The sequence below is a fragment of the Orcinus orca genome, chromosome 14 (assembly GCF_937001465.1).
Source record: "Orcinus orca chromosome 14, mOrcOrc1.1, whole genome shotgun sequence".
NCBI lineage: Eukaryota > Metazoa > Chordata > Mammalia > Artiodactyla > Delphinidae > Orcinus > Orcinus orca.
This window is the reverse complement of record NC_064572.1, coordinates 82,434,422-82,460,421: the sequence shown is the minus strand read 5'-3', so window position 1 is coordinate 82,460,421 and position 26,000 is coordinate 82,434,422. Positions and strand designations below refer to the sequence as shown.

General features: G+C 48.2%; 1 protein-coding gene across 6 annotated transcripts in view; it reads left to right on the top strand.

Moving 5' to 3' along the window:
* CPXM2 (carboxypeptidase X, M14 family member 2) overlaps positions 1-26,000 on the top strand; it is a 156,100-nt gene that overhangs the window by 9,780 nt on the left and 120,320 nt on the right. For all 6 annotated transcript variants that reach the window (XM_049696772.1, XM_033420813.2, XM_033420812.2 and 3 more), the window contains exons 2-3: positions 2,019-2,117; positions 18,597-18,706. In XM_049696772.1, the coding sequence (XP_049552729.1) occupies positions 2,019-2,117; positions 18,597-18,706 (209 nt within the window). The remainder of the gene's footprint in view (positions 1-2,018; positions 2,118-18,596; positions 18,707-26,000) is intronic.

Sequence of the window (26,000 nt, the reverse complement as noted above, 5' to 3'; positions counted from 1 at the left end):
ATGAATGGCCGGCTTCCAGGGAGGGGTTGGATGGCTTTTTCCTCTCATGTTTTATAAAACTTTTTCTTCCCTTAACATATTATCTTTCTGCCAAATCAGACGCTTGATTCTCAAAAGTTGTGGCACCCAATTTTCCAAACAATCAAGATTTTTACAGACCCTCGATCAGGCTCTTTCAGAAGAAGTCATCTTTGGAGGTTGCCGGGCTGGCATTCCTACCCACAAAAACAGGACAGATGCCGAGGTGACATTAGGCTGATGTCATCGGCTGCACTCAGGTTGGCAGTCTTCCTCCTCTGGCCTTTCTGAATGTTTTGGTTTATTGATTTCCTTGACCCGAGGAGGACATTTAATTTTGTGATTTTTTTTTTTTTTTTTTTTTAGCTTACATGAAAAATGAAAGATATGCCCAGGAGGTATCACCCAAGAATATGATAGAGAGGGGATTGCCTGTGGCTGGGCCCAGTGCACCCTTGAATTTTTTGAGGATTTAAGGTTTTCTTGATAAATATCTTTTTTTTTTTTTTAGTGACTCTAGAACTATCTGAAATGATTTCATTAATTGGCACAAGCCACTAGATGTTTTTGGTATTTCAACTTGCTTTTTAAAATCCAAACTAAGTATCTTTCTCCATAGACCTTCCATTCCTCTTGTTGTTGTCTCATTGGTCACCCACTGACTCACGGTCATTCATGATCAGTTGTTCCTCAAAGACTTAACCAGACTCTGGAGGGAGAGCAATGAGCAAAACCAGACACAGTTCCTGCCCCCGTGAACAGAACAACATATTTACATGTGTTTGATGATGCTACACAGGACGGGTGTGCAGAGCCATAGTGGGGGCCGCTGACACCACACCCAGGTCCTCATTTCCCACTGGCACACCCATCCCACAGCTGCTGGGGCTTGGCTGTGATGGCTCACAGCTGCTCCCCTCTCTGGAGCACGATCCTTGGAAGGAGACAACTCCCACCACCCCACACACACCCCTCCCCCACAGTCTGTAGCCAGAGGCAAACCAGCATAGGAAAAGGTGGCCCCTTATCTCAAGGTGGGGCAACACTGCGTGCAGTTCCAGCTCCAGAGCTCCCCATGGGATCAGGCTGAGTTAGGCTCTGCCTGGGGACACAGCCTAGCTTAGCTCCTTCCTCTGCCTCATCTTGCTTCCTCCCTTCTCTTCTCCTTGGAGCCCTCCCTCAGTACATCACCTGCACCAAACCCCTGCCTCAGGCTCCACACAGAGGCAACTTGACCAAAGACAGGTGCTCTCAGAGCCCATCCAAGGAGACATTGATGTAGGTGGGGAGTTCAGGAAAACCATCTCAAAGAGGGCGTGGCTGAGCTTGGATCTGCAAGAGCAACAGGAGTTAAGTAGATGGAGAGTGAATGGAAGGATGTTGCAGGAGGAGGCACAGCACATGCCGAGTTCTGGTGGGCAGGAAATATGAACTGCAGGCTGAGAGGAAGCCAGTGTCTGTGGCGCAGAGAGAGTCCAGTGTGAGAGGAAGCTGGACGGGCCAGCGAGGTGCGAGCAGGCAGACTCCCTGGGCTCCAGGAAGGAGTCCCTCCAGCATCATCACACCTCCAGGTACCCAGCCGGGGCCTTGGAGAGTTAGGTGGGAGGAGCCCAGCATGGTAGGAAATCTTGCCCCGGGGTCAGAGGTCTGGAGTTCCAGCTCCATTTTATCAATTAGACATGGTGTCACTTTTGGGGCCCCAGGGAGGGTCAGAGGTACTCTGCAGGACGTTTTGCGGTCTCAGAACAGTAACCACCTGCAAGTGTGCATTGTTTTTATTAGGAGTGGTTATTCCCCTGGGTGCTCACAATAACACACTTCCTTTCCTTTAACCACCGGCCCCTCAGGGTCCAAGGTGCCTTCACTGGGGTCCGGGAAGGCAGAGGGTAGAGACAGCTGCTTTGCAGGAGAAGACGGCTGAGTCCTCACCAGCCTGGGATGATTCTGACATATGTGACAGTAAAGGCATCTCTCTCTCTCTCTCTCTCTTTTCTTTTTAGGTAAAAAGAGCAACAGAAAAGGCATGAAAACCAAGAGCTCTGAGAAGGCTGCCGGTGATGACCACAGGGTCCCTGTGGCCCGTGACGCTGTCAGAGAGGGTGAGTGAGGCCCCTGCTTCATCACCAGCCCTGGGAGGGCGCAGGCCCCGGCGCAGCAGCCGAGTCCTGAGCACGGGTCTGCCTGGGGTCTGCTGCCCCTTCTGCACCGTCCATACGGGGGTGAGAACATTCACAGGCTGTCTCTCCTGCTTCGCACAGTAACTCACAGCCATATTTTCTCATCAGCTTGACTAAGGTCATTTCCGAATTTCCTGGAGCGCTTGCCTTCCCTGCCCTTCCCCCTCCCCCCTCGAAGACAACATCATTTCCTTTCTTGTGGGGCCTCGTAGCTGCCCACAGCCTTGTGTGTGCATTTCTTATCTCCCAGCCGAACCCAGGGCCTCCAGTGGCAGAGGTTGAGGATTCTACTTCCAAAGCATGTAATGCTAGGCCTGGCATTTTACAATCATGTAAAAATATTGGTCCTTTAATCACTTACCTTAGGATGGTCAAAGACATTAGTTCTAGACTTATGGACAAACTCTGGCCCACTAGCTAGAGCTATAACTATTATTACTAACTATTACAATTACCTTTATCGTTATCTCTCTTACTCTAAAGTATGGTATCTAGGATGACATTTGTGCTGATATTAGTAATAGTGAACGTGTATTATGCACTTACGCTCTCAGTAATTGCCAAGCACTGGGCCTCATACCTCACGGCTCCTGATGTCCCTCTGAGTATCGTGGATATTATCATTGTCATCGTCGCCATCACAGATGAGGAAAATGAGACTCAGTAATACGGATCATTTGCCTACCGTTATGCAGTTTGCAAGTTGTGAAACAGGGATTTGAACCCAGGATTTGCTGGTTTCTGCTCAGCTGCTTGAAATAAATAGAGCAGTTCACAAATTTGAGGCAGGATCCGATTTCAGTTGCCGCGTGAGCCCATAAACCGTGTAACGGAGTTGATTGTCACAAAGGGAATTGTGTGCTCCCTTAGGCAGAGTGTAATGATCTGGGGCTGTGTTTCTAACCAAGAACTTGCCATTGGAGAAATCATAGATATGACTAGCAGTGCCTCCTAAAACAGGAACAGAAGTTCCACAACAGTGAACTTCTGCAATCGCTTAGTAACGAGAATTCTATTCCACCATAAAGTGGGCAGGTGTGCACTGGACACATTGCCCCTGGGAGGGCCCAGCATATCAGGATGGTGTGTGGAGGACCCAAGGGGTGCCAAGGCTGTGTTCCTGCCGGTTCACCCTGAGAGTGTGGGCCTTTGGGGTTTCAACTAAATGGGTGGTAGTGAGACTCCCACCTTGAGTGGGCCTCGGCCATGACTCTTGGTCCTGTTGCCCCAGCAGGCTGAGAAAACACCAGCTGTTTCTCAGGATCACAGGTCACAGGGCTAAAGCGGCTTCCAGTCTGGCCTCACCTCTCTGGGTTCTGCTGCTGTCACATCTGGGCCAGAGAGTTCTTTCTTGTCTTGTTAATTCTTAGATGCTTTCAAACATATTTTAAAAATAGTTTTTCCAGTTTTGTTAGTAGCTTTAGCACAAGGGCCGGTTTGAATTATCTTACTTCTCCATTACCAGAATTGGAAGTTGGTACAATTTTGAAAGGCATTTTCGCGGAGGTTTTTCAAGGCCCATTTCTGTACCCACGTGTGTATGCACGTACACTGTGAAGTCCGCACTTACCTCCTGATCTGCCACACGAACATTCTCCTTCCCCACCCTGACCCGCTCAGGATTGTTCCCCCGCCCTTCACCTCAGGGCCCTGTCTGAACAGTTGGGACCCCTCGTCCCCAAGGCAGCCATTCCGGCTCTGATCCTTTGAGCGCCCTGGACGTGATTTCGGCCTGTGAGCCTTGTTCACGTTGCTCTTCTATTAAAACAGAATTGAGGGCAACCCTGGGGTGGGGGGAAGAGAAGCTGTGTGGGCCCTGGTATGCAAATACGGGAGGGAGAGAGATGGTGAGGAGGGGAGGTCATGTGCAGGAGGCAGGCGGTGCAGCAGTTAGGAACACTGGTCTGGACCAGGAGGAGACACCTGCGGGTGGCGCTGGGCAGAACAGGGCCTTGGATGGACAGCTGGGCGGGCTCAGGACCCCACATCCATCATTCTCTCAGCATCTCCTCTGATCGAGCTGGGGGCCTCGCTGGAGATGGGGCAGAGTGAAGGGGCGGGGAGGGTGGCTGTCACTTACACTGTGTCCAAGGCGACAGGTGGACCAGATGTCACCTGCTTCATTTTCAGGGCGGTGGGTAGTACAGATATTAACCACACCGAGTTATGGGAGTGACTGGCATCAAAGGGCTCGTGTTAGATGTGGATTTGAAACCGCACAACCCAGATTGGGACTTGAACCCACTGTCTTTTAATTGAGATGACAGACCTGGTCTCTGGACTTAATGAAGCCCAGGTTCTTGATGTCTCATTGCAGAAAGAATTCAGCGAGAGACAAAGTGATAGGTAAGAAGTGGATTTAGAGAGACACATTTCAGAGACAGAATGTGGTCTGTCTCAAAAGGCGAGAAGGGCTTTGGGAGGAACACATTCCACAGACAGAGTGTGGGCCATCTCAGAAGGCGAGATGCCCCCAAATAACGGGGTGGTTCGTTTTTATGGGCTGGGTAATTTCATAGGCCAATGAGTGGGAGGATTATTCCAACTTTGGGGAAGGGGCGGGGATTTCCAGGAATTGGGCCACCGCCCACTTTTTGGCCTTTTATGGTTGGCCTCGTAACTGTCATGGCACCGGTGGGTGTGTCATTTAGCAGCTAATACATTACAGTGAGCGTATGATGAGGCTCAAGGTCTACTAGAAGTCGAATCTTCTGGGCCCACTGGAAGTCGAATCTTCGGCCATCTTGGACCTAGTTGGTTCTAACTAGTTTTTGTCGTGTCCCCAGTGGTTATGTCATTCTTTTTTTTTTTTTTGCGGTACGCGGGCCTCTCACTGTTGTGGCCTCTCCCGTTGCGGAGCACAGGCTCCGGACGCGCAGGCTCAGCGGCCATGGCTCACGGGCCCAGCCGCTCCGCGGCATGTGGGATCTTCCCGGACCGGGGCACGAACCCGAGTCCCCTGCATCGGTAGGCGGGCTCTCAGCCACTGCGCCACGAGGGAAGCCCCGGTGATGTCATTCTTTTAAAGGTTGTGCCCCGTCGCCTTCCCTCCTGTTTCAGACTCACCCTGAGAGAGTCTTAGCTTTAAGGGAGAGATTATGTACATGGCCGTCACCATGACTAAGGCTCAGTGTCAGCTGTGGCGAGTCTCCAAAATACATCTTGGATATTGTTCTGTAATAGCATATGCAGTGGTTGAATCATTGGTGTAGTTCTTCCCCTCTCCCTGTATGTACAGCCTTTGCCATATGCCTTCTCAGTTGCCTTCACAAAGGTGAAAGCCCCTTGACTTTGGGCTGGTCCATGTGCCTAGGTGAGGCCAATAGAATAAGGTGAACTGACAAGGTGCCAGTTCTGTGCTGAGGGACTTTGTTTGTTTCCATTTGCTCCTTGCACCCTGCCATCTCCATGAGAAGAATGCATGCATCTAGGCCACTGGTCCAAGGAGCCTGGGAGATGAGTGAAGCAGATATGGGCCCGATCTGCAGCCTGGAGCCACCAGCTGAGCCCAGCTGATCTGTAGATAACTAAGGAATAAGTGCCACTGAGAGTCTGTGGTGTTTTGTTACACAGCAATAGCTGACAAATACAGTGAAGATGAAAACCCTCATTTTTTAAAACGTTGCATCGTGTTCTGTCGAATGGATGTTCTATAATTTATTTAACCTCTTAAGTGAAGGACGTTTAGGTTGTCTCCAATATTTTGCTGCTGTAAAGAGTATCGCAGTGAGCTTAGCGTATACCCTGTCACTTACCATGCACTGGTTGCAGAATAACTCCCTGCTTGCCATTCAGAGCCCACCATGATTTGACTTATCTCTGGCCTCTGCCTCCCTTTTTTTCCAACCAGACAGGATCTTGTTTCTCAGACATGCCCTGTGCGAAAAGCTCACTCACGTGTTTCCTCCGAAGGGAACTGGGCAAGTGTCTCAGTTGGTGATGCAGAGGTAGCTTTGGGGTCAGGCTCTACCCTCGCTGGCTGTGACGCTCCGGGCAAGTTACTGTCTCTGTGACTCAGTTTCCTCATCTGTAAAGAGGGGATAATATGTCTTTTATAGGGTTTTGTGGAGATGAAATAATGTGTGCAGAGTGGAGTGTACACAGTAAGCTGTCAGCAAACATTAGCTGTGATTTTTATTTGCTGTCTTGGGACTTTCCATGCCTTAGTTACAGGAGTTGGCAGATAGCTTTAAAGGATCAGATCGTAAATATTACACGCCTTATGGGCCAACATGCAAAGTTGAGCGTATTATGTTGGTACTTAAATAACCATTAAAAAATGTAAAAACGGTTCTTTATCTCATGGGCCGTACAGACACGGATGGTGGGCTGGGTTTGGCCCTCACTTGGGCTGTAGCTTGCTGGCTTCTGCCTTAGAACTTGATGGTTCTCTCGGAAGCCTGCCCTGGTCACCTGTCCTTTGCTTTCCTGTATCTCTTCCTCATGTTCCTGGTCCTCTCCTCTCTCACATCCAGTGATTCCTGCGCACAGCTTTTCTGACATGGGAGGCTAGGTATGTTTATGAGCAGAGGCTCCCTGTGTGATTCACGTCAGGAAATGCCCAGCGTAGGTAGCAGCGGTACTTGACCAGAATAACAAACCTGTTCATCGCGCACCCGCGCTGTCGGCACTAGTGTTCTGGGGTGGAGATCGGGTGTTCCATGCGTGTTGAGGTGGATTCTCCATGGCCCAGATCAGCAGAACTGGGCCTCCACAGGAAGCGCTCTTTGATCTGTAGGAAAGAAGCTTAATTTCCTGCCATCATGGAAATAGGGTGGTTTCCCAAAGCAGTACGTGTCGGTGAATGGAGTGCCCTCAGCACTCTGCCTCGTGTTGGGCTGGGTGAGATTTGAGGCCTCTACCAGGTACGGTGCTTGGGGATTGACCTACCTTGTGTGTGTGTGTGTGTGTGTGTGTGTGTGTGTGTGTGTGTGTGAAACTCGAGGGTTTTCCTTTGTATCACAGACAGTTTGGCTTTCAGCTTTTCATCCAAGCCCTTGCTGTGAGCCTTGCCCCTTGTTGCAGGGCCAGATGGCTCTCGGAGGCTCAGCTTGGTCGTCCCCCAGATGTCTGGCACGGCTGTGGAGGGCAGTAGAGTGAGTCCCAGATTCCTGATTTGGGAGGAGACGGGGCCGACATGGTCTCAGCTACCCTGGAATATGCTGTGATAAAGGATCACATCTGTATTTCGGATTCCTTTGGAAGTGAGAGGGGAGGCGAGGGGTGGCAGTTGGACAGAATCACACCACCCTCTTGGACAAGCCTTGGTTGGGAAGCCTGAAAGATGTGGACACTGGAAAACCCAGGGCTCCTCCATCCTTGCTACTTCTTCCACTTTCAGCTCCATCTCAAACATGTCTAAAAAGTTCTTCAATCTCTAAAATGAAACCTGTGTCCCTTGAGGTCTTTCTAGCCTCTTGCACTTTAGAGAGATTTATTTTTTCCTCCAGTGGTTTTGCCATGGCAGGGTCTTCACTGGGTCAGATCAGGGGCCCTGGGCTCATGCTGTCTGCAGTTGACGGCACACTGAGTGTGTTGACTGACACCGTGTGGGCAGCCCAGGGCCATGGGCTTCAGAGCCTCAGTCTGAAACCAGAGCCACAGTGGACTTGCCGGCCTAGAAATATCTCCCAGACAAGGGGTCAGGGAACAGAGCTCTGATGTGTCAGTAGCACTGGTTTGGTGGCACTAAAAGGTTCCATTCATTTCTATCACCCAGTTGACCCCAGCTGTGGTTCTCGGTGACCAAGATCACACTAGTCCATCATTGGAGGAGGGATTCCAGTGCTGAAGCTCCTGTGAAGCCTCATGACCGAGGCCACAGCACACGTGCTCTTGTCGCTCTTGGAGTTTTGTTCTTGTGACACTGTCAGCCTTCATTCCATCTTCTCAAACCTTCTGTGTGAGACCGTCTTTATTCTGCATTGCTGACTCTGGATGGATTTAGCAGAAAACCCAATTTGCCTTGTCACGTGCTAAAACTTAAAAAAAAATTTAACCCACTTGAAGTGGAAGTTGTTTTAGAATTGATTTCTTTACTGCTTTGTTAGACATTCTGAACTATGAAAATAGTGAATGCGCCTTGTAGAATATTTGGAAGATACAGAAAAACGCAAAGAAGAAAATGAAAGGAATCCACAGTCTTACCTTCCAGAGATTATAACCATGGTGGACATTTTGGAGTGTGTCTCTCCGATTTTTCCTCTCCGCACGCGTGTGTGTGTGTGTGTGTGTGTGTGCAAGAACAACATCACAGGTATGTGTATAGATCACACACACGCTTTTTGCAAAATTGAACTAGTCTTATTTTGTAACCTTCTATTCTCACTTAATATGCTGTTACTTTCTCATCATAAAATATTCTTTTACAACATTACATAACATAATTTTCCATTTTATGATGGTTTCCTAACTGTTATGGTGTTTTTTAATGTTCACGTTGTTTCCAGTTCTTCCCTGATGTGGGCAGTTCTGCTGTGCACCCTGGTGTCCGTGGCTTTGCTCACCTACTCCTTGGGCTTGTTTCCTTGAGGAGGAACTGCACAGATGTGATCCCTGTCTTCCAGAAAAGTTTATACCAACTTGTACTTTTATCAGCTTTTACCCACTTTCTATTAGTGTGTGTGTGTGTGTGTGTGTGTGTGTGTGTGTGTGTGTGTGTATGTGTGTGTATTGATTTATAAGAGCTCTTTATATATGAAGGACAGGGCCCCTCTGTTGATACATTGCAATACAGTGCATTGAAGAACTCTGAAAGCAAACTGAGTGGAGATCAAAGCCCAGTCCTTGGCTCACTAGCTGTATGACCTTGGGCATGATGTTTAACCTCTTTTTTCCTCAATTTTCTCAAATATAAAAGGGGGCTAATACTTGGACATGCCCATAGGATTGGGATAAGTATTAAATAAGATTACTTGAACGAAGCACAAGTGGCTGACACATGGTAAATTCTCAGTAAGGGTTACTATTACCTTATTAGGTCCCATTGAATGAGCTTCCTATCAGTCATTCACTGGGGCACTGGCCATCTTTCTTCTGATAGAGGCTGAGTTGGAAGACGTGTCTTGGCATGAGAACCAGATGGGTGCGAATGAACCCCAAGAGGTGCAGGCATCCCCACTCCCAGCTGTAGGTGGCTCTAGACCAGGGCATTGCTCCCCCGAGAGGAGTAGAGCCCGTGCGGAAAAGTGGAACCATGCTCCCCGAGGGCATCCTGCTTCCAAGAGGGAGGAGGGGAGGGCAGAGCTGAACTATACACACCATTTATCCGTGCCTGTGTACCAGTCAGACAGGTTACCCCAAGGGCAGAGTGAGTCAGGTGGCAGAGAGAGGTATGGAACTCCCCTCAGGAACATCCCTCCTCATGGAAGCCAGGAGCAAAGAAGTGTTCCCTTTAGCATATGCCTACAAGTTTAAAATTGTTTCATCTTCCTGGAGAATTGTGGGGTTTTTTTTTCCTACTGTGTATTGACTTTCTTTATGACTAACACTACTTTTTGACTTAAATATCTATTTTATGTGACATTAAAGAAGCTATATAGTGGGCTTCCCTGGTGGCGCAGTGGTTGAGAGTCCGCCTGCCGATGCAGGGGACACGGGTTCGTGCCCCGGTCCGGGAAGATCCCACATACCGCGGAGCGGCTGGGCCCGTGAGCCATGGCCGCTGAGCCTGCGTGTCCAGAGCCTGTGCTCCACAACGGGAGAGGCCACAACAGTGAGAGGCCCGCGTACCGCAAAAAAAAAAAAAAAAAAAAAGTCATAAAGACATTTTATACTACTTTCTAATTCCTTTTTTCTCTTTCTCATTTAGGTTTTTATACATTAGAAAGGATTTTGTTTGTTTGTGATAGGAGATTGAAGTTCAGTTTAATTTTTTTTCTTGTAAGAACCCAAATGGAATAATAACTGTTTCCCCACTATTTTGCAGTGCTGCCCTTAGGTGTTGGCTGTCGTGTCCATATGTGCTTGGCTTTGTTTTCAGGCTCCCAGTTCTCTTCTTTATCATTACTTCATTTTTCTACCCATACATAAAATATCTCACTCTCTTAATTATTATAGCTTTATGATAAATCTTGATATCTGATAGAGCAGAACTTTGTTCTTCTTCAAAAGTTTTGGTTATTATTGACCCACTGAAAGTGTGTGTGCGCACACACACATTTACACCATGTAGTCAAGTTCTTTAAAAACTCTTGTGGAATTTTTTTTTTTCCTCCTGGAATTTTGATTAGAGTTACATTAATTCCATAACATCAATTAGGGGAGAATTTACATATTTATATTGAGTTTTCTAATCCACAAACATGTATATCTCCGTATTTCTTACATCTTTCAAAATATATCTCAATACATGGGCCTTGCACATTTTTAAATAGATTTATTCTTAGATAATTGACATCCTGTGATGCTTGTAATTTCAGTTTTCTAATTCTCTTTTGCTAGTGTACAGGAGTACAGTTGATGTGTGAATGTTGATTTTATACCCAGCAACTTTGCTAAACTCTTATTAATTATAAATTTATTCATATATTAACTTGGATTTGGCTACAGAATCAATGTACACTAAATAATGACAGTTTTCTTTTTCCTTTCCATGTTTCAAGGCTTTTATTTATTTTTCCCTACTGCATTGGCAAAGAGCTTAGTTCAAAAATAATAGATCTTTCCTTGTAGGTTTTAATTCTGTCTTTGGATTTTTAGTTTTCTTGATGTTTGGCTTATCTTAAATATTTTCTATCTTTTTTTTTCAGCATATCCTTTTCATGGCAAGTAGAGGCCATGTCTCTTGCACTATACTTAGGGTGAACAACATTTTCCTGGTTATTATATCAAATCACATTATTTCTTTTGGAGTCTTTTGGATGGTGTACCTCTTTTAATGTTTTGTTCTTTACTCATCTTTGAATGAGTCAGATTTTCTCCCCTGGGGACAGTCTAAGCCCTGCCTCAGATCTACAGATGTTGACCAGTTCAGCATGCAAAACCCCCAGTACAGTTTGCACTTCCTAGCAGCCTTTTATCTTTTACACATCATCGCTCTTAGGTGCGAACTCCTTCCCTCACTGCTGGTTCTTAGACACTGTGATCTGTTGGGATTCATGGGGAACTATAATCACCTTCATATGCGGTTATCAGTGTTCTTTTTGTCCCCACACTGTCAGACTGCCACACCTCCCCCTACCTCCTGTCCAGTTGTGTTTTAAGAACTTCTGATCCAAACAGTTGTAGAAACTTGGCTGGGGGGAGAGGTGAGCACCCAGCCACCTCAGAAAGCCCCATCTGGGCTTTAGAGATAAATGTCCAATTTTCTAGTTGCTGCAGACCCTGGGTTTCAAAATGGAGGCATGCAAGAGGGGTGAAAGGTTTTTCTGTCCTTCCTCTGGTCATCTCCATTTTTTTTCCCAACTGTCTCCATTGGACTCACATGTGATGAATGTTCTTCCACCTCTGGCATTAGGTTAAAGCACTGGTGGGAGTCTTTACTTATCTGCCTCTTCATAGTTTTTTAGGATGAGTTTGGGAGAGGCTGCAACATTTTAAGCTAGAGTTCCCCAAAGTCTATGATGCCTCCGTACAACTGGCGACTTTATGAATTATGGTAAATAACCCTGAACACATTATGAGAAGGTTGTCCCTTTTAAGATCCCTTAAAAAAGCTTTTTCTTTTTTTATAAATTTATTTATTTATTTGTTTGTTTTTATTTTTGGCTGTGTTGGGTTGTCCTTGCTGTGTGCCAGCTTTCTCTAGTTGTTGTGAGCAGGGGTTACTCTTCGTTACGGTGCACGGGCTTCTCACTGCAGTGGCTTCGCTTGTTGCGGAGCACAGGCTCTAGGCACACAGGCTTCAGTAGTTGTGGCACGTGGGCTCAGTAGTTGTGGCTTGTGGGCTCTAGAGTGCAGGCTCAGTAGTTGTGGTGCACGGGCTTTAGAGTGCAGGCTCAGTAGTCGTGGCGCATGGGCTTAGTTGCTCCATGGCATGTGGGATCTTCCCAGACCAGGGCTCGAACCCGTGTCCCTTGCATTGGCAGGCAGATTCTTAACCACTGAGCCACGAGGGAAGCCCCAAAAGCTTTTTCTTTTGAAGTAATTATAGACCCACGGGAAATTGCAAACAAATGGGTCTTGTGCTCCCTTCAGCCTGCTTCCTCCAGTGCATTTTGGGTAACTGGTACAATAACAAAATCAGGCCATTGGCATTGGTACAGTCCACAGAGCATGTTTGGACCCCACCAGTTATGCATGTGCGCGTATGTGTGGGCATGTGTGGGTGTACGTGGTCCTATGCACGTGTAGTTTCATGGAAATAAACACCACAGATACAGGACAGTTCCATCACCATAAGGCTTCCTGGTGCTCCCCCTTTATAGCCACACCCTCCCTTCCCCAGTCACTAGCTTCTGGCAACCACTCATCTGTGTCCTGTTTCTATAATTTTGTTTTTTAAGAATGTTAGGTAAGTGGAATCATACAGTATACAATTTTTTGCGATTGGCTTTATTACCTCAGCATAATTCTCTTTCACTCTTTGAGTTGGATAAACAGACTTAGTCTGGTACTAATATGATGTAATAGTCAGGAAAAGCTAAGCCTGTTAAAAATTATTAGTATTGAAGTGTGCCATGCATACAGAAACGTCTAGAAATCATAAGGATATAACTTATTGGGTTGTCACCTACACCACTCCCATATAGTGTGAATGCGCCATTATCACTGTCGTCTTGATCAGAAACAGAACATGACCAGAACCTCTGAGGCCTTCCTCCAGTTCCTGCTCACAGACAACCACTGTCAGAGATGATTTTTGCCTGTTTTGAGCCTGCGTTCATGGAATCATACATTGTACTCTCTTTGTGGCTGATTTCTTTCACTCAATATTATGTGTACGCGATTCATCCATGTTGCGTAGAGCTACGGCTCACTTATTTTCATTAGTTTATAGTTTTCTATTGCATGACTGTCCCACAATTTATTCATTCTCCTATTAGTGGACACTTGAATTGTTTTCAGTCTTTGGCTATTACATATAGTTCTGCTAGGCTCATTCTTGCATGAATCTTTTGGCATGTGTATGAAGGTGTTTCTGTTGCGTGTATACCTAGAAGTAGAATTGCTGGGTCACAGGGCCTGAGGGTCTGTAGTAAATACTCCTAGAGAGTTTTCCAAATTGGTTGTACCAGTTAACACTTGTGCCAGCAGTGTTGTTTCACTTCCTCACCAACATTTGATATTGTGTCTTTCTAGTTGTATTCGTATTCATGGGTATGGCCTGGTATCTCGCTGTGGTCTTCATTCGCATTTTCCTGAAAGCTAATGACTAATGTTTACTCACCATGAAGATATCTTCTTTTGCGAATGCCTCTTCAGCTCTTTTGCTCATTGTTCTTCTTATGGATTTATAGGATGGTTTTTGTTTGTTTTTTATGCTTTTCTTAAAAATATCGTGGATGTGAGTCCTTTGTTATTAATATGCATAGTAAATACCTTCTCACGCTCTGGCTTACCTTTTCATTCTAGCACTTGTGTCTCTAGAGTAACAGATCTTCTTAAATTTAATATAGACCGTTCATCAATATTTTCCTTTAGTACTTTTGTTTCACGTTTAAACTTTTTTTTAACCTACCCCAAGATCATGAATATATTTTTCTATGTTATCTTCTAGTAATAAGATTTCTTTTGACATTAACATATTTCCATTGAAATTATTTGACTTAATTAAAAATTATGTAAGAGTAATCAATTAAGCAATAGTGCCTGGAAAAATTCATGGAGATGATAAGCAAGGGATTGAGGTTTGAGAAGTGCTATTTTGAACCAATTATTCCTTTTTTGGCTTTATAAGCGATATGTAAAGAACAGACTTAATTTTCCATGACGATGCAGACATAGTGATCATTAGTTATATTGGATTGTGTTACAAATTCATTCATTCATTCACGCGGGAAACACCGATTTGGGCTTTGGGACTTCAATGATGAGAACTCACGGTTGCTGCCTGGGACCTTCACAGTGTGGTCTGTGCTTTTCTTAGGTTGGGGTGGGTAGGATGAGAGGGGTGGGTGTTGAGGGACGAAGTCTCTGGAGGCTTTGCATGTGAGACCACCACTGATCTGAGGTCGGAGCTTCTAGATTACACGAGGGTCTGGCAGGCTCCAGGCATGAGTGGCTTCCACCAGCGTGGGCTGATACCCAGCTCCCTGAGAGTTTCCTCTGCTTGACCCCCTGGGGCCTGGGAAAGAGAATCCCGAGTCTGTGCAGCGTTACAGGTAAGGGACACCAGCCAACCAAGGTCTCAGAAGATTCACTTGGGAGCCTTAGACTAGGGCCCGGGCCCCTCTGCCATCCCGTGGATCAGAGTCTCTGGGGAGGGGGTCTAGGCATCTTTTTTTTTTTTTTTCTCTCCAGAAGATTCTGATGTTGGGTCAGGGTGAGAACTGCTGCCTGAAGGAGTCCAGAAGTGAGGGAGGAGCTTTCCAGGGGTGATTAGATAAGGCTGGGATTAGCTCCTTTGCAAGACCCCAAGGGAGGCGTGCCCTCTGGGAAGCCAGGGACTTCTGAGACGGGCAAAGAGCCACTGCAAACGCTCTCCGGTGCACCAGGAAGGGCCCTCACACTCTCACTGATCCAAGGGAATGTCAAGTTCAGAAAGGCGAAGGAAAGAATGTTCTAAGACTTATTCGGTTTATAGGCGACCATGACAGCAAAAGTTCAGCATGGCTGTGAGCTTGCCCCTGGCAGTGCTCTCGAGGTCTATGGAGAACCCTTTGCTCTGTTTCCAGCAGACTTCACAGCAGGCCAGAAGACCTTGGACTCTGAGCTCCCCTCTGCCAACTGGTGACCCCCGTCCCAGCCTCACTTCCTGTCTTCCCTGTGACCCCAAATGCCACCATGCAACTTGCATTTGTACCACACTGTGGAGTTTTCAAGTCCAAGGGCGGTGGCGTAAAGACCGTGCCTGGGATTTTATGTCACACTTGATTTTCAAATTCTAACTCAGGTACTTCGGAGCTGCTTAACTCCGTGTAAGCCTCTTTGAGTCCTTGTTTACGTGTAAAATGGGGATGGTGATGCCCATCTCTCACGGTTCTTGTGAAGATTAAATGACAAAGTGTCTTCAGAGGCTCTGACTCATGGTAGTTGCTTTCATTGCTCCCCAAACCTTTTAAAATGATTCTCTTGACTCTCATAACAGCCTCGCCTGCAGACAGATTTAGGGCACTGAGGGTGTTCTAGTCTGACTGTGCTCCGTAACTTATAGGCCACAAAATGAAATGCCATGAGCACTCCTGATTTGTTACAGAGCTGATACATGCACATATGGTAATTGATGGTGGTGAGAGTAATAAATATATTGCCATAGTGCTAATGTCCATTTTGTAAAGTGGCTGCAATGCAGAGAATTTTAGCCAGGGACAGATTTAGTTAAACGTGTGTGTGCCTGCGTGCACTTGTCGAAGGGGAGGTGTGGAATGAGGCAGAGGGTCCCCTTTTCGCCCACGTCCTGGGAACAGAGCTCAGGCCTGGGAGGCAGTGCCCCGCTCAGCACAGGGTGTTCCCAGGAGCCGCGCTGCCTGGAAGAGGAAAGTCGAGTCATCTGTGACGACTGTCACTCTTTCCTCCAGATTATGACACATCTCCCATCTCTAATTAATATTTTCCTGAAGTGTTCTTTTCACACATTTTTTTTCATGTTCTCCCTACCCACATGCTTCCCAGGATTAGAGTCTTTTCCTCTTAGAAAAAACAAAAATGTGATTTGATGATAAAGGGTTTTGTTTGTTTTTGGAGGAGGAACAGGGAGCTGCCTCGAGGGCTGTTCAGGGGCTGCTGCTGGGACAGCTTGGCCCAGGAGCTGAGTCCTGGCTGAGTTACTGCCAGAGCTACTACCTCCGTGCAGCCTGGCTGGGGACTCAGAACACAGGGGAGGGGTGAAGAGCTGGGAATGAGCTTCCCATTGACTTCAAGCACTCTTTCAACCTAGTAATTATCTCCTCAGTTGACATTATAATCTTGATTATAATACCAACATATCATGCTCCAGTAATGATGCCATCACTCTGCCTGGCCTTTTGACTTTCTGATTGTGGAGATTTAAATTAAGCTTTGAAACACTTGTGTCTCCTCCATTTATTTGATCCTCGAGGCAGCACCCCCGGCTTCCTGAGTAATATTTTCTAAAGATGGAGAAAAGTCCTGCCTGTTGGGAGATGGTATCATGACGGACTGCTCTCTGGACAGGGGCCGGATGTATCTTTGAGAATGTCAAACCAAAGGAATTCTAGCTTCTTGCTTCCACTTAGCATTGCTTTTGGAGTTCTTTGGCAGGTAGAACGCACTGGGCTCTTTTGGGGGGAGTCACTGCACAGAGCCCTCAGCTCTTATGTCCCATGTGGGGTGTGTGTGTGTGTGTGTGTGTGTGTGTGTGTGTGTGTGTGTGTGTCTGACACATTAGTCCAGCAGTATTTTCAGCAAGAATCTGAGGTTATGATGGGAGTGATGAGGTTATGATTTTCTAAGTATTGACTGAAGATGCCCTTTTGACTGTTGACAGATAGTGGGTTCTAGATTCTCATTCCTTCCCCTCAGCCCTTGGATGCAGGAGTTGCCAGTGAGAAGCCTTGTGTTAGTGTGATTGTCTCTTGTCTCCTGGAAGCCATGGACAAGGCAGGAATCGTGGCTGGGAGGAGGCCGCTCGTCTGCTTCCTGTCCCCTCTGCCCTTCTGGAGTTCCCGTTTTGAAGATACGGAGGTTTCCTTGAGACGGCTGATTCATTCTGTGGGTTTTGTTAGGCTTACAGCCTTTGGGGCTCTGGTAGCAGCCGTCCCCCACTGTGTCAAAGTCCAGGCCGCAGCTGAGTGAAGTTCTGCAGGTGTCCCCTCGAGGACCAAGAGGTGGTCTCGAGAGCTGGCCAGGTTTCGTGATCACCCTGTGTCATTTTCTTTCCCACGTGGTATTGTTCTACATTGCGGGTGAGTCCAAGGAGGAGAGGCAGCTTTTATTCTGGACGTTGAGCAGACCTGCCAAGAATCTTGAGAATGATCACGAGGCCACCTGAAGGCTTCCGAATCCTGGGGCAGCATCAGGCCGGTGCCAGTGGAACTGTCACTTCCTCTCTTGTGCTCTTTACCATGCTGGGCAGCAGTACCTCTGCTTCCCTGTGCTGGTACAGGCAGCCTCCCGGCAGATGTGGGCAGGGGAGAGCGTGGCATCGTTTGAAAGCCCGGAGCTGAGAGTCTGGAGACCGGGATCTGAGGCGTGGCTCTGCTGCTGGCAGGGACGCCTCGGGTGGTTCGCCTTGAGTCTCGGGGCCTCGGTTTCCTCTTCTGAGAACTCAAGGGGAGGACTTGATGGCGTCTCAGGTCCCGGCAGGTCTGAATTCTTCTGGCTGTAGCACCTGGACAGACTTTCTACCTGGTGCCTGCAGAGCATGCCCTGCGGGCACTGTTCCGCCACCTCCTGCAGCCTCCCAGGACCAGAAGGGCTTTTTCCCTGCAGGGGTTTGTTGTGGCTGGACAGACACGCTCACATCCCCAGGGATCCCCAGGGGCACTTCCGTCTCAGCAGTGACCCACAGGGCTTTTAAAATTTACCTCTGTTACACTAGGGATTTTTCACAGAAGTAGATTTTGTTCACTTCTCCTCCCGAGTGTTTGTTTTCTTTCTCCAGGGCCAGATTTGAAGAAGGTAGCATCACTTGGAGATTTCCAGCCCCACGGTAGGGTGGGTGGTGAGAATAGCAGCCCAGGAGTCAGGAGGCCTGGGATCCGGCCCCAGGGCTGCCGTTAAAGCTCTTATCCGTAGGGACGATGGGCTGGATTGGGATGATGGCCAAGGGCCTGCCCAAGTGCTAGCATCTTATTCCAGGGGCAGCTTGGACAAAACTGCGTGGAGTAGCCATTCTCAAAATTACCACTTTTGCCAGGAATGGAAGACAATAGGTTTGTTTGTTCGTTTGTGTTTTTCTGTTGCTCTGCTCATCAGTATTCACAATACAAAGGCGAGAGTTGCTGAAGCAGAATCAACAAGTTCTGATTAATTTGCAGAGCTCAGCCATGGAATCGTTCTGAAATTTCTAACCAGTAACTCTCCCTGGCTGAGTCACACTGCGGAAGGATCCTTAATTGGAAACAGCCTTAGACAGTAGCATGGACAGCATCAGACAGAAGGAATATCAGGGCAAAAACACCCAGAAAGGAAATGCCGACAAGAAGGAAAACTGGCATAATGTCAACAGTTGAATCGACAGCGTTGGTCCGGAAACGCTGCGCATACCAGTGAGTGGGGCTGCAGCGCTGAGCGGGAGCTCAGGGGAAAGACGGAGAAGCACGTGGCCAGATTTAGAAAACCAGAAGTTCGTTTCTGTCAACATCTGTCCTTGTTTTTAATAAGCGTTGTCCTTTCCAGGTTGCCCGCCTCTTGGTCTGGAAACCTTAAAAATCACAGACTTCCAGCTCCACGCGTCCACTTCGAAGCGCTACGGCCTGGGGGCGCATCGGGGGAGACTCAACATCCAGGTACAGGCGCCGGCGCCGGGGGAAGGATTCTGACAGCAGGGCTAGTTGCTCTGGCCACAGACACAGCGATGGTTCACTGAGCTCGGGGCAGGCTCCGTGTCTGGCATTTAACACGAATTAGCTCTAATTCTCACGATGGGGAGGGCCTTGCTGCAGAATCCGCATTTTAGAGAATGAGCCCTGAGACTCAGGATACGTGTCTCCAGAGACTAGTTAGTAAAAAGGATGCTGCAGCTTCCTGGGCCCAGATAGGTCACCTCCATGTGATTGATCTGTGAGAAAAGGGCGGGAGAGAAGTCTGGGCAGCTGCGGCCATGGGCCGGCAGTGACCTTTGTCCTCTCTTGCCTCCCTGCTGATGCTTCTCACCTCTGCCACACTTGCTTCTTCCAGGCTGTTCTGTGGCTCCTTCCGTTGTGTTCCGCCAGGTCAAACCCTTAGTAGTGTTCATCGTGTCTGGCCTCCCTCCCGGAGGCTCAAAGGCCTCCGTAACCTTGGCCCTCGGTGCTGTCAAGGTCCTGCTCCTGGAAGGTGGGCTCCTCCAGGCTCCCTCCTTGCACCGTGCGCTTCCTGGCTGCAGGCCTTTTCCCAAGCAGGTCCCCGGCCTGCAACGTCCCCTCCCTCCACTTTGCCCAAGCAGTGTAAACCCTGGTTCAGCCATGACATCGCGTCCTTGTGCTGCTCTCACAACTTGTCGTAAGTGTAGCCACTTATGCAGCACAGGTTCATCCTCTTACAGTTCTGGAGGATAGACGGCTCATTGGGCTCTAGTCGGGGTGTCGGTAGGGCTGTGTTCTTTCTGGACGTTCTCAGGGAGACTTGTTTCTTACCCTGTTCCAGCTTCTAGAGGCTCCCACATTCCTTGATTTTCTAAGCCAGCGGTGGCAGGTTGAGACCTTCTCAGGCTGCCACCTCTCTGGTTCTCTCTTCTGCCTCCCTCTTCTGCTTTTAAGGACTCTTATGAGTACATTGAGCCCACCTGGATAGTCTGGGACCATCTCCCCATCCTAAGCAACCTTAACTGCATCTGCAACCTTCATTCCCCTTTGTCACGGAACTTCGAGTGCTCGCGGGTTCTAGGATTAGCTCGTGACGTCTTTCGTGACGCATCTCGGGTGCCTTTTCCCTCCTGCTCTGGTTCCAGCTGATCTACCCCTTCTCAGGTTGGCGTTTGATCCCATGCCATCCTATGTGGTTCTCCAAGAGTGTGGTTCCCTAATATTTTAGTTTCTTTCCCCACCTGATCCATAACTGTGTGGTTTCCAAGCCCTTTGGCACATGTGCCGTCTCGGCAAGCCTCCGGGGAGGAAGGTAGTCCTTTCATGCACACGATGTGGGGTCGTCAAGGCTGCACTCAAGGCTCACAGCTTCTAAGCGGCAGAGCTGACAACTCATTCCCCTGGCTGTCACTGTAAACATGCTACGGGCAGCTGCCGTGCTGAGAACTGGACAAGAGTGGATGAGACCCCTTCCCAGGGAGCCCCTGGGCTCAGCAGGGGGACATCTGAGCAGAGCTCCGACTCCAAGCATCTCTTCCCTCCTCTCGACCGCATCAAATAGACTTTCAAACCACTCAACCGTAACCACTTTTCAGTTCAGAAGAATTCAGGTAGAACGTTTTCAGAATGAACTTTCATGAAATCTAAAGTTGGTTTAAAAATATTTGTTCTTCTTCCTTTTTAATAACAGCTGTTAAGAAACATCTGGATGTGTACAGCTGGACACTGTTTTACCAGAGGATGCACTCTCAAAGTGCAGACAGGAGTACCTGCTAATAATCTGAGTGCCTCTAGCATCTGTCATGGGCTGCAGTCCTCCAAGTAAATAAAGTCAGACCTGAGCAGGGCTACATCCAAATGTCTACAGGCCTGCTTCCTGCATTTCTTAGTGGATCTGTCATCTGATGCCTTGGATTCTTTCTCTAGAAATGAAGTTATCCTTTATGAAAGAGGAAGTGTTCACATTTACCCACACTTCCGGTCAGAAATGGAGAGGCCCAGTTAGTCCTAAATATGTGTGGGGGGGGCAGAGGATGGGGGTCACGTGCTTCCAGTTGGGAAACCCATGGGCAGAGTGGACACACCGCATGCAGTCCAGTCAGTCAGGCTGAGTTCAGACCTTGACCTTGACACATCTAGATGTGGGGACTTTGGGAACAATTATCTCACGTCTCTGAGCCTCAGTTTCCTCATCAGAAACATGGAAGTCCCAAGCACTCACAGGATTCCTTGAGCAGTGAAATGAGATGATTTGTAATTTTAAAACATTTACTGGGATTTCTCACTCCTCTGCTTAAAGTGTTCGGTAGCTTTAAGGACAGACACCCTTTGGTGGGTCCCACTTTCCAGAACTGGTGCCAGGGGAAGCGTGATTCCACTGCCACAGGTGCCCCAAAATGCATCTTCCCACACATGCAGTTTGAATGCAGTTTAAACATAACTACATCTTGTCTCACATCTGAGTATTTGGTAGGCTTGTCAAGCTAATGGAATTTTATGTGTGAGAAACAGCAAGGTATTGGAATTAGAAACCGTACTTAAATGTATTTAGTGCAGGATGTGAGCGAGGTCAGTCCAGCCCTTTGCTGGTCAGGCTCTGCAGGCGTGATTGTGATCCACCCAGAACTCAGGCTCGGCCGCTCCCTGGTCCTCCTGCTGACGAGCCGAGAGGCTTTAGGCAAGATGCTCACCTTCGCTCACTTCTCGGAATGTGAGGATCAGAAGGAGGAAGAAGGAGAGTCATCCTCAGCAATTCTCAAATGCCACGTTCGTGCCCATTAAAATCTGTTCACTCACCTGACCGTTGCAAAGTGCCCTTTATGTACCGGAACTGTACGGCCCTTACAGAGCCAAGAAGAAAAGCTCCTGTTTGTTCCCTTTCCTCCAGATGCCTCAGCCTCCAGCAGAAGGAGAGCTGGAAGCAGCTCTGATAGTCACTGGTGCTGTGCTGAGTGCTTTACCTGCATTATTTCATTTATTCCTTGGCGTGAGACAAGGACTATTATTATTATTACTTCTGTCTCATAGAAAACAGCTGCATGGATCGGTAGAGTAACTTTGTTGAGATTTCCCAGGAGAGGCAGGATGTGACTCCAAGCTGCTTTAAACCTGGAGCTGCTGCTCCAAACGACCCCATAAAACTGTCGCGACCAACAGCTAAAGTGTTCTAGGCATCTCCGGATGATTATTAAACCATGTGCAAGTCTCTTTTCTGACGTTTATCTCACATTGATTTACTCATGGGTCACCCTCCCCAGGTCGTGTGAATCTTGTTTTTCTGAGATTCCCACACTGTCAGCACTGTGTCTGCACATATGTATGTGCCTCATAGGTGCTCCTGGGGAGCTGCTGCAATGCGAAGGGCACCGTGGCTGCCTTGAAGTCTCCCCGAAGTGGATGGGGTTGGTGCAGGCAGGTTGGACGTCTTGGTGTTTTGTTATTGCAAATTTGCTCATGTGTGATTGGCAAGTATGGGATGATGTCATTGTGGCACAGAAGTAGGGTTGGTTCATGTACCATTTTTGCCAGTACATCAGTGTTTTGCAGGACCAGGCGGCAGCCCTGACCCCAGGGACCATCAACACGGCTGCGGACAGAAGCCTCGGAAGAACTCGGTCCTGTCCATGGTGCTCGTCACTCTGCGGTGCCCTGGCTCAGGGTGGCCATGTGCCCTGTCCTAGGATGCTTACCGCTCAGGTCCTTTGCCCATTTGCTCACAACCCAGCAGCTTCCATTCTTCCTTACACCCCTTTCCACCATACTGCTTTAACTGTGGTTTTTTAAGGTCAAATTCTATCATTATAGCTGTATTTAAAAAATTGTTTTAAATCAGGGCTTCCCTGGTGGCGCAGTGGTTGAGAGTCTGCCTGCCTTTGCAGGGGACACGGGTTCGTGCCCCGTTCTGGGAGGATCCCACATGCCGCGGAGCGGCTGGGCCCGTGAGCCATGGCCGCTGAGCCTGCGTGTCCAGAGACTGTGCCCCGCAACGGGAGAGGCCACAACGGTGAGAGGCCCGCGTACCGCAAAAAAAAAAAAAAAAAATTGTTTTCAATCAATTTAACGTGTCTCCTTACCAGTAGTGATGTTTTTTGGAATTGATTGTTGTTGTTGTTCTGATTACAGAGCTGCATAGATTTTGAACCTTATTTTTCCTGTGAACTTGGATTTTATAAGTGCAAGATTTTGCAGACGATGAGCGTTTACTGAACTGCATTTGCCACGTTATAGCAGAAACACCTGTCTCGGTGTTAGTCCATTGGGGGATGCTATAGAAGAATGCCTTAGACTGGGGGGCTTAGAAGCAACACAGATTTATTTCTCACAGTTCTGGTGGCTGGAAAGTCCAAGATCAAGGTGCCGGCCGATTCGGAGTCTGGTGAGGGAGGGCCTGCTTCCTGGTTCATAGACGACTGTCTTCTCCTTTGTCCTCACGTGGTGGAAGGAGTGAGGGAGCTCTGCGGGGTCTCTTTTATAAGAGCATTAATCTCATTCAAGAGGGCTCCACCCTCGTAACCTAACCACCTCCCAAAGGCCCCACATCCTAATACCATCACCTTGGAGATTAAGTTTCAACCTATGAATACTGAGGGGACACAAGTATTCGGTCTGTAGCATTCTTTTGTCCTCATTTTAAGCATAAGACTTTGAAAGACTAAAAGCACCTTATAACTCAACTTATAACTTCTCTTTTTTGCAAGTGGAGTTTTGCTTGTGTCCATTTAATAATATTGGCTTGGAGGAGAAGCCCTGGTTCACGTTTCATTGGTACGCTGGCACAAGAGAGATCTTCAGGAATTCAAGGGAGAGATCCAGTTCAGCAGGGTAGCAAAGGTCTGTCCTCTCACCTAGGATGATTCTTCCAGTGTGCCCAGGATCCTTTTATACTAACTCACTTGTGAGGCTGTGATCGCATTTAGAAACAATCATTGGCTTCTTCTGCTCTGGGACCAGTCACAGGCAGCTTGGAAATGAACATTCGAGGTCTCAGAGAGAAAGTCTCAGTAATGACCTCTAAAATCTCACTTGGAGCGTTTGCCTTTGGTTGGTTTTAGGAGGTGCTCCTGTATTCAGGTGGGTCATTCACTGGCAGCTCATCACTTCTCCTGTCCCAGCAGAATCCTCTAAGGACCCTGAGAGATTTTCCGTGGCTCATAAGCTCAGCAAGGTGGAGTCAGAGACAGCGCTACTCTCTGGGTGATTTATCCCACCACCATTGTGATGCTGGACGCTCTCTTAGCTGCAAAGCTTGAGCACCTTATAGCAGCACTTGCCATTTCAAAGGGCTGGGTTTCGAGTTCATTCTTAAGACTCTAAAGTTATGGTAAGTATAAGCCTGACATGTGATCGGAAGAAATGAAATACTGAGAGCCTGGCCGGACCTCAGGGTGTCACCGTGATTGCTGCCTATCATCGGGAATGTAAGAGAGTTGATATTCTGATCAGAGTTGTTTTTTTTTTTGGCGGTGCGCGGGCCTCTCACTGTTGTGGCCTCTTCCGTTGCGGAGCACAGGCTCCGGACGCGCAGGCTCAGCAGCCATGGCTCACGGGCCCAGCCGCTCCACAGCATGTGGGATCTTCCCAGACCGGGGCACGAACCCGCGTCCCCTGCATCGGCAGGCGGACTCTCAACCACTGCGCCACCAGGGAAGCCCTCTGATCAGAGTTTTAAAGAAAGAGCTGGTGTTTTGAGGTTGCAAGAAAAAACATGGGGCATTAACACCTGCAGACGTCTTTGCAATGCCTGGTCACCATTATTTGACTCTCTGTGGCCCACGACCTGTCTCACGTGTGTGAGCCCTCTTTGATGAGGAAATGTGTGGTTATAATAGCATCTCTCTGAACCATTTCTCAGCACCACTGGAACGAAACACAGCTCCTCTTGTAAGTCATTCCATTCAATAAATTCCACAGAGCACCTGGGTGCTGATATTAGAACCCACTGCCAATGACCTGATCATCTTTTTACCTGACATGAGGTGTAAGCCATGAAGATGGCCAATGCCCGTAGCTTTAGATATACCCACAGGGAGTCGGTTATAGAGCATTGAACCAAGTTTTATCCTGATGTCGAAGTTCACGAGCATGGGCACATCCCACACATCTGTCCCCTTGTCCTCTTTGGCCCTGAGATACCTGGTGCCCCACGTTTATCTGGGCGGGAAGCGTATGGGGACCACCCAGGGCAGCATGGTTTTCTCAGGCGTCACCCCACTCTCCCCCTCTCCTGCCTGTTGCTGGAATCATCTGCACCCGAGGTCTTCTGACCCCAAAGCCTGTCTGTTCCTTCACACCATCCCATTTCTCTGCCTGTCAGCCTCCCATTTCTTTCTGGCTGTACAAACCCTTGCTGTGACTCGACTAGCCCTCACTGGGGGCTGTTTATTGCTGGGCGCTGCAGAGGCAGAAATCATCACAGTGGGGACAGTTTCCAAATCAAGGAATGTTGTGCTCGTTTCCGATAAAGGGATTTCATTCCGCATCTGGCTTCAAGAAACAGTCTGGGACACAGTGTTTGGATGCCAAGATGTTGGAATTTGAGGTATTAGGATTTTTATGGGAATAGCAGGACTGAGTATTTTAAATCATGACTTTTGGAAAGTTCAAAGTGAGAATTTGCCATAATGAGGTTGATGTACTGGTCTCATTCTCGGAAGCATCATGAAACGCGAGTGTGATAACTAGCAACAGAGCAGGGCAACGAGGACAGGGGAGCCCCGAGTAACAGAGACGCCTGACCTTTGGATCCCAGGCCATTCTGGAAGCGCCGACTCCCTGGTGCAGGAGTGGACTCCGTTCTGCTTGCCATGTGGATTTTTCTTTACTATTTTACTAAATTTCTTTAAGTTAATATTTCATCTCATCTTCAGCATACTCAGAGGGAAACTCTGGTTTAGAGAAAAGGAATTGAAGTCAGAGGCTGACTGACCTGCTCTAACCCGACAGCCAGTAAGTGCAGAGCTGAGGCTCAGACTGAACTTTTCCGGCCGTGGGGTTTTCCGTGCTCCCTTTGGTGCGTCTCAGGTGCCCACGAGAAGGTTCAGTGTGTTCACTAGCTTGTGGTTTCCCCCAGCACCCCATCTTCTGACTCATCTCCTTGACCACTGGCTTCTGCATCACCTAGTACCTTCCAGGCCCACATCCTGGCAAGACCCAGAGAAGTCTGAGGGGTGTCAGCAGTCACCCCCATGGGACCTCGTGTCCATTCAGTTGGCACAACCCAACTGTGCCTTCTCAAATGGTGCCTCGTGGGGATGGGCCCTCTGGGCTGTCTGCCCAGCCACACGCAGGCCAGCCAGAC